Source organism: Ambystoma mexicanum, chromosome 4p (genome assembly GCF_040938575.1).
Source record: "Ambystoma mexicanum isolate Mex_15411 chromosome 4p, UKY_AmexF1_1, whole genome shotgun sequence".
In the NCBI taxonomy this organism is placed as follows: Eukaryota; Metazoa; Chordata; class Amphibia; order Caudata; family Ambystomatidae; genus Ambystoma; species Ambystoma mexicanum.
This window is the reverse complement of record NC_090927.1, coordinates 1,175,556,888-1,175,572,363: the sequence shown is the minus strand read 5'-3', so window position 1 is coordinate 1,175,572,363 and position 15,476 is coordinate 1,175,556,888. Positions and strand designations below refer to the sequence as shown.

The 15,476-nt window shown below is 50.3% G+C and overlaps 1 protein-coding gene across 1 annotated transcript in view; it reads left to right on the top strand.

Moving 5' to 3' along the window:
- IGF2R (insulin like growth factor 2 receptor) overlaps positions 1 to 15,476 on the top strand; it is a 2,762,372-nt gene that overhangs the window by 1,253,756 nt on the left and 1,493,140 nt on the right. Inside the window, 1 exon segment of the mRNA XM_069606818.1 lies at positions 1,475 to 1,576. Coding sequence (XP_069462919.1) covers positions 1,475 to 1,576 — 102 coding nt within the window.

Here is a 15,476-nt window from a genome sequence, read left to right as displayed (position 1 = left end):
TGGGGTGCGCATTGCAGAATCCACATCTGTCAGGTTAAACACTTATAACCACTAAAGCTGATGGCCCTTTAACTCTCTCCTATTCATTCTAATGGAACCGTCAAATTACTCTGGAACTCTCCTAAAATTGACACTGCTGTACTTACCTGCCCCTGCATGTGTTTCCTGGATCCCCTAGGTATTCGGGGAGTGCAAAATATTTGCAATTACCTGTGGCTTAATATTCATTTTTAAAGTCCTACCGTGCATTTCTATTTTGGTGAATGTATTTTCAACTTTAACAAATTCTGGTAACAATGTGTACTTTTTTCTGAAATGTTTAAGGAAGGTAATTGTTGCAAAAATTATTTAATCCTTTAAATCCTTTCACTAGGATTTACAACTTTTTTTTACACTGTCTGTGGATATAATATATTGTGTGATGTTCATTAATACTTATATAATGCCCTGGGAATTTGAATGATTGTGGAGTACTGTTCAAGGCCTTGGGTATTTTTCTACATATGGTTCGTAATGGTAAAATTGTATTTCTCTTTTTATCCCATAGCCTAACGTATGTTGGGGGCCTACTACCAGGTCTAGGGTCGTCCACATATACTAGAGTTGATATTCCCGGTTTTGTTCGACTACCAAGCTGGTCGAATCACATATTGTTAAATTTTTGTAAACTTTCTTTACTGCATAAAGTGTAGGTGATGGGTTGGGGTTAGTCATGTAGAAAAAGGGGGAAAGGAGTGGGAGAGAAAGGGTCTCATCCCCCCACCCCTGCATTTTGAAGTAAAAATGTAGGGGGGGATGCTCCAAAATGAGATTCGACAACTTAAATTTGGTCAAAAGTCGTATATCTCTAGAGTTGGGATGTGTCTATAGGACACTTTGTGTTATTGTGCATGCCTAGAGAGGACTTTCCAGATTGGTAGGTTTCATGGTTTTCTGGTTCTACCCACCCACTGTTGTCTGCCCACCTCGGGTGGAGGGTACACATATAGACACATATAGACATTGGGATTAGGAGTCCTTTTAGAGACTTTTATGTTTGTATAAATATTCTTGATGTATTCTAATACTCTGACTACATGTTTAACCTGATAGTTTTAATTGTTATTAAAATAAAGTGTGTTTTTCAGTATATAAGTGTGCTTTCTTTTCTAAGAGTATCTGGACTGGTTGTACCTTTGTGTTATCCTACTACCCCTACCTGAGAGTTGGGTCTTTCGGTGTGACCATGTAACTTATACTAAGCGGTTTGGCTTTCCTTTCTTGTTGGGTGTTAGCCTTCCCCTTATGGTTAGCATTGTCAACAGAGCTTGGTACAAATATTGTCAACGGTAGGCAAAGCGGATCTGCTACTGCAGTAGTATTTTAAGCATGGCCTCTGGTAGATTTTTGATCTCTTTCACTAATATGCAAAAGGCAGTAAAAACACATTTTTCATAGACTGAATTAGAATCTGTTTATCTTTTCTCTTTTATAGAACTGTTCCATAAAGGACCCAAACAGCGGTTTTGTCTTCAACCTAGAATCACTGATGGCGAATTCTAGCTATACTGTTTCAGCCAATGGGAAGACATTTAAGGTAAAATACAGCTTCTTTCATTTTGTGTTTTATATGTGTTCATGTTCATATTCATTGCAAACCTTTTCTTAAACTACATCTCTCCCACCTCACCACATTTGTATTGCACATTATTGTTCCAGATAATGTTTTTTGTCTGTTTTCAAAAGTAGAAAACATCAAAAATGTATTTTTACATGTCTATATTGCATTTTAATTGCACAAAAAGCAAAGCCTAATTCATACATCATTATAGCATAGTTCACCAAAATAATGTTCACATTAACACTACATTTAACATTCCCCGCTAACAACCCCCCCCCACGCCAATCGCCTCCCTCCCCGTCTGAGCTCCTTCTGTTGTCCTATTCCTTTCAATGACAGCCCAAGTGAGCACACCCAGCTTCCACCCCAGATCACAATTCCACATCGGTACCTCCTAATCCATATTCATCTCTTCTCTACAAGAAATGCCCTGCTCATGGAAGTTTACCATCCGAGGGGTGAATGGAGACTGTAAACATCTCATCTTTAAGTAGCTATGATTATACCATATTCAAAGGAGTTTACTTCATAGATTCAAATTGTTGTTACTGATGAGATGTATAGCAGAAACAATTCTGAAGGAAACATGCACTGCATTGCGTAGTACCACATAAAGATGGCAGATGAGCTATATACCACACAGATATTCTTTAAGCTTTTACCTAGACGTTTTCTCTCAGAACAAAAGGTGCAAAAGAGAGTGATACATGAGGAAATCTCCACTTTCTACTTCATGGATCTTTCAGTGATTCATGTGCCTTGTGCCTTGATCTGGAACAGTTTCTTTTTTTGTGTAAATTCAGAATGCCATTTGTGTTATCTGTAGGAGGGTGTGACCCTCTTTGAGGCTAGGGAGGTGAGCTCGCTAAGCAAAAACCTCTGTAGGGGCTTGGGAAAGCTGGACCTCACTGGGAGTGACTCCCCACAAGGGGACAGGGGCTCCCATTCCGGTAAAGAAATCCCTGCAACTGAGACATTAGACCTCATTCCGAGTAGGGTGGTAAGGGATACCGGGCACCGACAAGGAGACCGGTGCCACTAATCCCTTACCGCCCTACTACGAGGTCCCTTAGCAGGTCCCTCCTTTAACGCCTGGTCTGACCAGGTGTTATGGACGGGACCCGTTAAGGGACTTCAGAGCTAATAACGGTACCGCAATTTGCGGTACCGTTATTAGCGCCTTCCCCATTCCCATTGAGCCCTATGGGGGCTCAAATGGGAATGGGGAATGGCTTTTTCAATGGGGACTTACCGGTCCTGCAAAGGTCGGACTACCCCGGTAAGTCCCCATTGAACGAGACCGGTGCCGGTACCGTTATTGGAGGCAGTCATGGCGCAAAAAGCGCCATGACTACCTCCAATCTCGTAATGAGGCCCATGTTCTGCATATATGGGAATACCAGAATACCAGAAGTGGATCTGACTGTCAGCTGTGGAATTCTAAAAAATGTAGAAAGTGCATCTGAACAGTTGGCTTAAGGCAATGCTGGCCTCGCAATTGGATTTTTAATTAAACACACCCGTTTTGTATCTTGTAATAATAATAAACAGTCTTTCTCCCCGAATGGTAGAAAAGTTCAATGCAGAGGTAAGCAACTAATGTGAATTGGAGGCAGAGGTTTGTTGCCGAGACGGAGCCGTCAATGGCACAGAGAAGGACTCCTAAGGAGATCTAGAGAGAATCCAGAAAGAATGGGAAACGTGGTGGACGATGCAGAGGGCGGTGCAGAGTCGGTCAGGCCCAGCTGAGTCATCCCAGTGGGAAGGGGTGACCATGCAGAGGATGTGGTGGGCTTGGAGCCCAGGAAACCGTGCCAAACCCAGCGAGCAAGGGGGAAAAACATGATTCCTCTGGTCGCACAACGTGAACCAGAGAGAGAGAGAGCAACATAGCAGCGAAGGAACACTACCCCTTGTGTTCAGGAGAGGACGCTCAGGAGCTGGGGAGAACGCCAGCAGCACAGGGTCGGTGCCATCTCGCTGGGGCAGGACCTGCTACGGAGAAGGCATATTGAGTGTTCGCAGCAGAGGGGGGGAAGAGGGGCACAGAGACCAAATCGTGCGAACGGGAGAAGAAACGAAGAGGCTAGATCTCTGAGGGATAACTAGATCCAGAGAGGGAGACAGACATACTTAACAAGAGTGGTTACCGGAGCACTATAAACCCGATCCTTGATCTGCCAAACTGCTCAAAGCCAAACGCAAACAAAGAGAGATATATTAGGTGGGGATACACATACCCCTACAAGTCAAACAAAAGAAACTGGGAAATAGGGAACCTGGAGGGCCCTAAAAAGAAGTAAGGCATCCCAAGGGGAAACGAGAACCAAACGAGTGGAATCACGTGGGTAAAGACCCACATAGTTTGTGGAGGAGGAATAAAGACATATCTCTTCTACAATTACTAAGAGAATTCACTTTTTTTGCAACTTCAGTATGATCTCGATCTGAGGAAAAACATTTTCTTTATTTGGAACTCTGACAAGATGGACACAATCTGATAAAGTCCGGAGACCAGTCTCCTATTACATAAGTGTGGAACTTGAAACAAGGAAAGATTCCTGGAAATATTTGTGACGGCAGAGTAAAGCTAATTGAATGCAACGCATATTTCTTGCTTTCCTTTGTTTGTTTATGTAAGTTTATTAAGATTTCAAAAACAGGGAAAAGAACAGTACATAACATTGTTGGAGATTCATCATAATGGTATACAAACAGGTTAATACCTATTCTCTATCAGTGAAAACATAAAATGTTCAAAATAGTTTTCCCCTCCCCGCCCCACCCTCCTCGAAAAAAGTATTCCTCTTTCAATCACGAATGTATATGTGCTGGAATGGTCTTGATTGGTGCATAATGAGATTCCTTTAGCAGAAATAGTGAGCTTGGTTGCCATTACATGATTCTCCCTGGGTCATAGTATAGTTCTTGTGCAATGGGTAGTTTGGTGTCCTTTCACCAGAGAAGTGGGCAAGGTCTCTCGTCCCCTTTCTCGCAGGTCAACAATTAGCCCCAGGCATGGGTTTGCTTACAAAATCTACCGAAAGTGTATCACATTGCATAGCTTTACCATGTAGAGTCAAGGTTATTTTTTCCATGACACACATATTTGAGGCTGCATTAACCCATTCGCTTTTGCTTGGTACATTTTGAGACTTCCACCTCATTACCAAGATGGCGCGTGCTGCTAACAAGAGATGAGCTGCCAAGCCCTTGATTCTATTCCATTCATCCTCGCATCTCTCAAACCCAAATAGAATGAGATAAGGGTCTTCAATTCTCTGAATTCCATCAAGGTCTTTGATCCACCCCAGGACCTCGTCCCAGTAGACCCACATGTGCCAATAATCAGCTATTTCACCACATTTACGTCAACACAGTGGGCTCATCGACTGAAACTTCTGGGAGTCTGTGCGGGTCGTATTGCCACCTGTGCAATCATTTGATAGCATGCTGTTTATAGTGACTGCTTATAGAGACTTTGGAGGCATCCCTGCACATTCTCCTCCACATGCCAAGGTCCATTTCATGACCAAAATCCTTCTCCCATCTACCCTTCAAAGGCACAGTAGATCCTCTCCCCGATCAATTCCCTATACATGGTAGATATCAGACCCTTAATTTCCGTCCTAGAGTTCAAGAGCAGTTCAAAGGGGGTGAGATCTCTGCTTATGCTATCCTTCCACTCGGTCCTTATCAGGGTGACTTTAATCTGCAGGAACTGAAAGATAGGTAGTGGGCCAAGATTTAGAGCCTCTTCTAATTCCGATATTATAATGAAGGAGCCAATTTTCTATAGTAGTCCCGCTCTCTGCAGCCCAGCCTGAAACCAAGATTGGTATCTCTCCAAGTTGGGAATGTATTCTCTAATGCCCGGGGCCCATTGGTGACTCGGGGGATGGCCACGAGGTGACTTTTCGCATGTCGCTTCTCTCCCTCCATATTTCCCAAATAGTTCCCAATATCGGGTGGTCCCTCAGTGTTACGCTCACCTGGTATCCACGGGGACGCCACCCAGCCCTGGTTGGATTATTTGCACTCTCGAACTCTCTCCCGGTCCCTCAGTAAGGTCTCTGGTTAAAGATGGGTCTTCAATATAGGAGAGCTGGATTCAATACCAGATTGTCTTTGTTTTCCCACCTCCCTTGGCCTCAACCCCTTCCTCCCCCTTGAGCCTTCTCCTCACCTTAATATTGTAAAAGGTGGATTCTCCGTCCTGCTCCTCATGGCAGGGGCGCGTATATGTGGGGGGCGAGCAGCGACCAAGTTACTTCACTGGTGCAAGCCCCCCTGTGGGAATCCAGGCCTGCTGCGACTCCGTAGGTTTGCTGCTTTACAGTCTTTATATGCAGTTCCTATGTTCCTCTTAGTTCGAATAATAATGTCTTGCGTCTTTCCTTTTAGGTATGGAAAGGTATTTTGGGGTTGTCATGCAGTTTGAAGATGAGCATGGGCCGTAGGCGAAAGCGCGGTGTGCGCGATGCTGTCCGGTGAGTAATGCGCGATGCGCGGCGCTGTTTCGCCCTTTATATTGCTAACCTGTGTCTTTTCTCTCCTTGCAGGTTGCGATGTTCCTCGCTGAGCGCTGTAATGTTCCAGCAATGATACTGACCAGGAGATGACTACCCAGTTAAGAATTGTGTGGCTTTCTTCATTCGGGAGGAAACGTGAGTAAAAGCTTACTAATGCTGTCTTTCTTTCTCCTCTTTCCAGGTTATGGTATTCCAGGATGCATGCGGTGCCAGATGATGGAGTTCGTACCTTCAGGTGAGTGGAACTGAAGTCAGCGATGGATTGAAGACAGGATACTGTTCCAGGTAAGTTTCGTAGTGTTCTTTCACTCTCTGCAGGTCCTTGGTTTCAGGTAAGCTGGTATCAAAGAACTGGACACGGTGAGCGTTATGCTGCCCACAGCCGAATAACGCAAAGCATGTTCTGTTGTTTGGGTGTGGTTTAAATAGTCTCAGGTCTTCATTGGACAGCCTCATGTATCTTTAAGTCTGGGAGGCATACTCCACCTTTGTCCTTGGGTGATGTCAGGGTGTCATAGGCAACCCTGGCTTTCTTTCCCTGCCAGAGAAACCGTACGATAGCTCTTTTGACCTCATTAAAAAATAGCTTTGGTATTCTAATAGCATTTGAAAGGGATAAAGAAAACGGGGAGACAAACCATTTTAATCATATTGACCCTTCCCAACTGTCAGAATTCCTGCCCCTCATGTCCCCAGCCTCCAAGATGTCAGGCTGGAGCCAGGCCACGATCACCTACATGGCCCTCAAGGGCCTCTCCATCCCTCCAAAAACCCACTTGGAGTCAGACTTGGCGCTTGTGGCACCAGACTCACTCACTCCCATAGGATAACATTGGGGATTGGACTTGTAGTGCATTGATGGGGACAAGATGGATGCCCCCGCATATTTCAGTTCCCAGAACTGCGTGTGCAGTCTAGTCTTTTGGGTGTGGTTCAGCCCATAGACACCTGGGATACCCAGAGACTGTTTAAGCTACGCCCAGGCTGAGAAACATGCTTTGCGTTTTCTGCACCTGCAGTGTGACAATCACCGTGTTCGGATCGGTCTCCACTAGGCCTGCATCGTTCTTCTGCGCTCAGCTCCTGCAAGAACACCGTTAGGAACAGCCTTACCTTGCGGTGCTTCTGCCCATCATTCATCGCTCCTTCTGTTCTGTGGGCATCTTCGGCTGTGTCATTCCCATCCCGGCACGCCGCTTCCTAAGGAAAAGGGAAAAGAACAGAAAAAAGGGTATTAGTAAGCATTCAGCAAATCTTCGCTTATTTTTAAAAACTGTATGAGCTTCAAACGCTTACCTGAATCCCAGCCGCTCTGGGGGAACTGTGTCTCTGGAACTTCTCATCCATCTGCAAGAGGGAAAAGACACTCCAGATTAGCGTGGAAACATCTATAGGCGCTGCATACCGCGCTTACTCACCGCATTTCTTCTTCATAACCGGCATCAACGCTGAAAACGTCGCGGCACCTAAAAGACACAGAAAAAGAACTCAGTGCAATACAAATACGAAAGGGTCGCATTGCGCTCTCACTCACCTTCAGCGCTACTCATCTCAGCAGCACGTCGCCATCCCCAGACGCCGGCCATCATCTAAGGAAGGAAAGGAACGAAGTTGGAGAACTGTTCAAAAGACTCCTTATACTTACCTGTCGGACTCTTGCCAGTGAAGTAACTAGGCAGCAACGAGCCTGCATCAATCAATGCGCCCCTGCGCTGAAAGCAGGACGGAGAGCACACTTTACAAGAAAACAAGGTGAGCTGTGGATCAAAGGGAAGGGTTGGACCCCGGGGAAGAAGGGGCTCAAGCATAGAGACAATAGGGAGTTAAACTCTACCAATCCTGTGTTTCAGGCCCAGTCTCCAGTTGAGTAGACTCCAGGGAAGGGTTTGAGGTCGTAAGAGATCAGAACAGGCTGAGCGACGTCCCCATGGATATCAGGCGAGCGTTACACCAACCATGATATCGTCAGTTTTTCCCATTTGGCGAGGTCGGCGTGGAACCTTAGGAGGAGGGAGGGAAAGTTGGCTTCATATAGATCCTTTATATCCTTTATGATCTGTATATCCAAATATTTAAATTTGTATTTTTTTATTTTAAATTCTTTTTTTTATTAGGCACACGTGGCAGCAAAACAACAGGCGAACAGCGCCCAGCAGGTACAGACTGACAATACAGTTCATGGTACAGTCATACGGAGATTGCACACAAAATAATTCAAAAACAGAGTTACAAACGACATGCGAGGAGGGGTGGCTGAGCAAAATAATATGGGAGGAGCTCTCAGACTAGTGAGAAAGAGCAGGTGGAGGGGAAGCAACCGGAGTCATTTCAAGGTCGGACAAGTAGGAGCGGAACCTAAGCCAGATGTCCCTAGGCCTGGAGTGGGTAGGTTGCATGTGACATCAAGTTTCCTCGGAATCAGAGGCCCAAGTAAGCGCCTTTAACCATTGGGCATGTGTAGGGGGAAAGGGGCGAAGCCAGCAGAGCAGGATGGACCGAACCGCTAAGAGCATGCAGAGGCCAGTCAGTTTTTTGGAGTTTCGAGGGAGGCCAGGGAGGTCGTGGAAGAGACACAATGCTGGGGAAGGATCAATGGGGTGATCAAGCATAGCAGATACCGTCGAGCAAACCGCTCCCCAGAACTGTGAGAGGCGGGGCAGGACCAGATCATGTGGATGTAGTCCGCGTCATCATGCCCGCATCGAGGGCAACTAGATGGATGCTCACTGGACATGCGATGCAATCTGACCGGAGTATAGTGGAACCTATGCAGCACTTTTAACTGGATGAGTTTAAATCGGGAATTAAAGGACACCCGGTGAGTGCGGTCGCATAAATGTGCCCAGCGGTCGTCTGACATTTCCACCCCCAGGTCCTTCTCCCAAGACCCCCTGAGTTTAGAAAATTCTGGGAAGAATCTGGACTGCAGCATGGAGTATAACCTGGAGATTTTACCTTTCATGGGTGAGGGGGAAGTGAGTTCCCCAATGGCCGGGTCGTCTGGTGGTAACGCAGGGAATGTTGGATAATTACGCTTAAGGGTCTTACGGAGAGACGCGTATTGAAGCCAGACACTCCGGTCACTTCTCAAGGGTAGGGGAAGATCAGTCCACTCAATGAATATGCCCTGGTCAAACACGTCCTGCAGCAGCTCATAGCCTGCTTCGGCCCAGCGACGAACAGTAAGTGGTGCGACCTGGGGGACCCCCGGGAGGAAGTTCCAGAGGGGAAGGTTGCCGTGGAAGGCGCGGGCTATTCCAAGCAGCTTCCATGTTTTGGCTAATGCAAGGGATGTGCAGGCGACCGGACTCTGCGAATCCAGTACCAGAGGAGCGGGTTGTATAACCAAAGAGCGGATTTCGCGGTCACAGACCGCAAGTTTCTCGAGCCGGACATGAGGGGGGGGTCAGTTGTGTTAAACCAATGGGAGATATATTGGATCTGGGATACTAGCCAATATTTAAGAAAATCAGGGGCACCAAAGCCCCCCTTGGCCATGGGGGTGGACAAGGTCTCATACTTAAGCCGGACCGCTCCTGAGTGCCAAAGGAAGGAGTTAATTGTACGAGTCAAGTCGCGAAAAAAGTCCGCGCCTGGCCACAAGGGGACGTTGGCAAACTTGTAAAGCAGCTGAGGTAACACCACCATTTTCAATAGACCCATTCTGCCCGCGAGAGAAATCGGGAGCTTGTCCCAGGCTAAAACCTTAACGGACAGATGTGTAAGGTACTTCCGAAAGTTCTCTTCGAAGGTTAGTGCCTGTTGGCGCGTTACTACTATTCCCAGGTAAGTGAATGTGGATTGAGCCCATGTGAATCCCAGAGTGTCGGGGGGGGGAGAGTGCATTCCGTGAGTGGGAAAAGGGTGGATTTCGAGCAATTCACACTAGGGCCCGAGACCCGGCCAAAATAAATGATATCCTCCAGCACTGGAGGCAAGTTGAGGGATGGAGAGCGAATGAACAACAACGCGTCCGCATATAGCGAAACTATGTCCGCCCTCCCGGCAGTACGGAGGCCTCTATGGGCATGGCGGTGACGAAGCATGTCTGCGAAGGGCTCTATGGCAATTGCAAAAACCAAGGGAGAGAATGGGCACCCCTGCCTCGTCCCCCTGGCGATCCCGAAGGAAGGAGAGCAGTGGTCACCCGTACGGACCCTAGCCACGGGGGACGAATAAAGTAGCTTGACCCAAGAGAGAAAGGAGGAACCAAATTTACAGCTCTCGAGAACCCGCCAAAGGAATTGCCATGATACCGAATCAAAGGCCTTTTGCATGTCCAGCGTGGCCGCTACAGCCTGAGTCTCTGGGCTAATCCTGTCAATTATATTAAATATACGCCTTAAGTTCAGGGAGGTGGACCGCCCCGGGACAAAGCCCGCTTGATCGGAATGAATGATGGATGGTAGGATGGGGGCCAACCTGAGAGCCAGGGCCTTTGCGTATATTTTGGCGTCGCAATTTATAAGGGAAAGCGGACGATACGATCCACAATGCGAGGGGGGTTTGCCAGCCTTTAGCAATATTGTAATCGTGGCCTCACGTAGTGAAGAGGGGAACACACCTGTCTCGACCGACTCCTCCCACACAGCCAACAAGTGGGGAAGGAGAAGTGAATTCGACTGGGATACCATCCGAGCCGGGGGCTCTCCCCGAGGATAGGGAATCAATAGCGTCGGAGAGCTCCTCCAGTGTAAGTGGGGAGTCAAGAGAGCCCGCGGCCTCAGGGGATAAAGTTGACAAGGGAAGGGAATTGAGAAAGGAGTCGATTTCTTCCACTGATACTTCGTCCGAATTGGAGTATAGGGACTCGTAGAAATTAAAGAATTCCGTGTTGACGTCCCGGGAGGAGACAGCCAAAGAGCCGTTCAGTCTCTCAATCCCGAGAATGTGTGGGGAACCTGTCTCATGTCGGATCAACCTCGCAAGGAAGCGACCAGGGCGCTCGCCTTCCCCGTATTTCCGCGCGATGCCTGGGTTGTCCAGAAACCTCTGTTCACGATCAGCCAGGGAGCGAAACGTATCCAATTCCACCCCAATGGCCGCTAGGTTACCCGGAGAAGAGTGAAGTGAACACGCAGCCTCCAGGGTCGACAACCTGGATTCACTCTCGGCTAGATCTCTCCGAATCGATTTGAGGACTCCGTTTTCCTTTGAAAGTGCAATCCCTCTAATATAGGCCTTGAAAGACTCCCATAGTGTGGCTACTGATGGTACCGAGCCTGCGTTTAACTCAAAGAACTCTTCAATAGAGTCCTCGAGCTCGGAATGAAACTCTGGATCGAGTAGGGCGAGGGGTTTCAGTCTCCAACAGCGGGACCGGCCAGGATCAGGGACCCAACTCACGGTGATGGTCACTGGAGAGTGGTCGGACAAGGTTCTGGGTAAAATCATTAACTGTTTTACGTCTTTAAGCAAGACATTGGAGATCACCCAGCAGTCAATTCGGGAGTATGAGTCGTGGACTGAAGAGTAGAATGAATAAATGCGGGAATCGGGGTAAAAGAACCTCCATGCGTCCACCATGGCCAGACGGGGTGGGGATGATGATGCAGCATAGGCTGCCCTGGAGAGATGACGGGCCTTGGACCCAGATCTATCAAGGGCTACATCGAAGATAGTATTAAAGTCACCCCCCCAGAGAATTGGAACAAGGGGGAAGCCATCTAGAAGGGACGTGACCTGTCTGTAGAACTCAGGGTCATCGAAGTTGGGGCCATAAATGTTCAGCAAAACCAATTCTCTCCCTTGAAGCGTGGCGTGTAACAGAACATACCTGCCCAGGGTGTCAATATGTGAAGAGATGAGGGTGAACCGGAGACTCTTGTGGATAAGGGTCATGACCCCACGACTTTGAGTAGAGAAGTCGGTAAAGAATCTATGAGGGCCCCAGGTTTTGGCGAAACGCACGCATTGTTCCATGCGAGCATGTGTCTCCTGCAAAAAGAGAATCTTGGACCCGTGGCGCTCAGCCTGCAGCTGGAGCTGCCTCATCTTTCTATAGTTCCCCAACCCCCGAACGTTCCAACTCATAAAGGTTAAGTCCCCCTCAGCCATAGATGTGATAGTGGTAGAGTCAAAAAAGGTGTCCAGGACCAATGGGTGAGTGCTGCACCACGGTCCGCCTTCGCTGCCAGCGCCAATTTTCTGATAATAAAACCCCAAACATGTCCCACCCCCACCCACATCCCCCTCCCAAACAGAGGAATGACAATCCCAAACCCCTTCAACCAAAACCAAACTAGAGGCATCAGCGCCTGGGGGCCTGTAGGCCGGGCTGGCCGCAACGCTCCGGGTCACAGCAGGACCAGTAGAGCTTAAGGTGCAACTACAAACATTGTATGTAACTTAGACAGGGTGTCTTGCACTTAGCAGTATGGCACATCATTGAAATGAAAGGAGAAACTTGAACAAGCCGAATCCGGGAGAGAGGATCAATGCGGCACCGTTGACGGGGAAGGGCCGAACCCGGCCGCCCCCCGCAGGTCCCAAGGGGGAAGCTGCAGAGCTGTGGACAGAAGAAGGAAGTCAACCTGGGAAGTGTTCGTCAATAAACTTGGAGGCCTCCTCCGGGATCGTGAAGAAGAACACCTGATTAGCATGTTCTATGCGCAGTTTGGCGGGGTAGAGCATGGCATATTTAATGGAGTGATCTCGCAGCCTCCGCTTCACAGCCTGGAAAGTCTTGCGTTCACGTTGGACGGCAGTCGAGAAGTCGGGGTAAAGATGAATCCTCGCACCCCCCAATAACAGCTCACCCTTGATCCTTGCGGCTCTGAGTAGAGTATCACGATCCCGGTAGTTCAGGACCCGGGCGATGATGGGACGAGGCGGAGCCCCGGGTTTGGGTTTAGCGGAAAGGGCACGGTGCGCCCGCTCAATAGTGAAGTGAGGGGAGAGCTTGGGCGAATCCAGAAGTGACATTAATGTGTGCTCAACGAAGTCCTCCATAGGCTCGTGTACTTCGTTCTCAGGGACCCCAATAATACGGAGGTTATTGCGCCTTGAGCGGGATTCCAAGTCCTCGTTCTTCTTCTCCACCTCGAGGACTCGGCCCGAGAGAGCGACAACCTCGGAGCGCAGTGCACCCAGTGCATCCTCGGCGGAGCCGACCCGTGTCTCGACCTCAGACACGCGACTATCGGTCCTTTCGATGTGGGCCTTGATCGAGGATATTGTGCCGTTCATATCATCCAGTTTTGAGTGTAGGACAGTGAAACCCTCCCTGATAAAGTCCATCATGTTTTGGGATTCAGGTGCCACTGCGGACGATGACGCAGCAGGGGCCTGCGCAATGGAGTCCTCCGGGGATTTCACAGCTGCCTTCGCAAACATGTTGGAGCTCTGTTTCCTCGCGCCCCCTTTGGTCATTTTGAAAAGGGTTATGGTCGAGTGGGGTAAAGGGGAGCCACCAGCAGCCCCGAGAGGGAGACGGGGGGATCCCAGGCCGTGCAAGCCAATAGTCCAGGTAGGGTGCGTAACAAGAGAGGGAAGCAGGGAATGTCGTGGCCACGAGACTATGCCGGAGAAGTGTAGACCGCAGGGCTCCAGCCCGATCGGGAAGGTGTGGAAGACTACAGTGGGGGGCCTTGAAGGTGGGAGATCCCAGAGATGGAAGACTGGGGACCAGCGGTATTGACGTCACCCCTCTGCAGAGTATCACTCCGGGTGGAGTGGCAGTAGCCTCCAAAGTAATGAAGCGGGGAGAGGCCAGACCCCAGTGAACGATGAGGCCACACAGATCGAGGGATTCCAGCCAAGGTAGAAGCAATGTGAAGTTGGTGAAGGCCGAGTAGCCCCCCAAGGGGGGGGGGAGGGCAAGAGCTGGGCCTCAAAGCAGGAGAGCCAGGAAGGTCGGGGCTCACCAGGCGGAGCCGGTAGTCGTTGCTTGTGGGCCTCCAACACCCCTCACCACAGAGAGGAAGGCCCGCCAAAGAGGGGTGACCCCAGAGTCCCGAGGTAGGGAGGCAGTAGTTCAGGCGCGAAAAGTCAATGGAGCCTCCCCAGCACGCACCCGGAGGCCGCGTCTCTCCATCAGCGCAGCGTGTGCAAGCAGGGGAGGAAAGGTCCCCACGACCCCTCCGCCGGGCCTCCCGGAAGAGGGAAAGGAGACCCCACGGAGACTCCCAAGCTGGGAAGAAGGAGCAGTCCAGGCGATTCGCCAGGAATGGCGGGGGCAGCGCGCCCCAGGCCACCCGGCACCAGGGGGAGCGGAAGCACGGCCCTCTCCAGCAGATCGCAGGTGTAGGAAGGAGTTCAGCGAGGCCCCAGGCGGATCCGTCCACCCTCCGCCGGGGCCGGCCGCGGCTCACAGGATCACCCCAGGAGGGGGGGACGGCTCAGCGGAGCCCGAGGGAGCCCCCCCAGCCCCCGATCCACGTCAGGGCCGGGGCCGCAGGAGCCCCGAGGCAGCGGCCGCAAGGTCGCCCCCGGAGGCAGCGAGACCCCCCGCAGCACGTACCTGGAAGCCGCGCCGCTCCAGCAGCGCAGCGTGTGCTGTCGGGGGGAGAGGCTCCAGCGACCCCCCCACAGGCCGCGGAGACCCTCCGGAGAGGGCAAGGAGACACTGAGGTGAAGTATGCAGCAGGGGAGAGAGAGCGGGGCGGCCGCGCCACAGGCCCGACGCCCCTCCAGGGACACGGGGGCGGCGCGCCCCAGGCCGCACCGTCCCAGCAGAAGCAACAGCTCTCCGTCGGCCCCGCCGCCGGGGAGGATGAGGCACGCCGGCCCCCACCGATGCCCGGCAGATGTGGGAAAGTAGCGCGGCAGGGCCCCGGGCGGGTACGTCCACTCTCCGCCGGGGCTGGGTTTTAGGCACGCAGGAGCGCCGCAGGCAGGGGGATGGGTACTGCGGAGTCGGGGAAGGCCCCTCCCGGCTCCGATTCGCAGCCGGACCGGGTCCACAGGATCCCTGAAGCAGTGGCAATAAAGTCGTGTGCCCCGTACACGGCAGCAGTCAGAAAAAGCACCAAAAAACAGGGTTATGAGGTCTGCTCGCCACGGAGCTCACGCATCAGGCGGCCATCTTGCTCGGCGCACAACAGCGCCCCCCAAATATTTAAATTTAACATGTTTTCCATAAGACCCAGCGGGGCAAATCTATCTATGTCGACCTGTGTGGTTTGATGCAGCGGGAATAAGATAGACTTTGCTTTATTTATTTTAAAGCCAGAGAGTGCTCCGTATTCACCAATTAGTTGAATTGCTCTTGGTATAGAAGTTTTGGGATTTGAAATGTGCAGGAGGAGGTTGTCTGCATTTAGAGCCACCTTGTACACAGTACCTCCCAATTGTAGTCCTCCTACCTGACGGTCCTCCCTTAATTTTTGGGCTCGGGGTTCTAA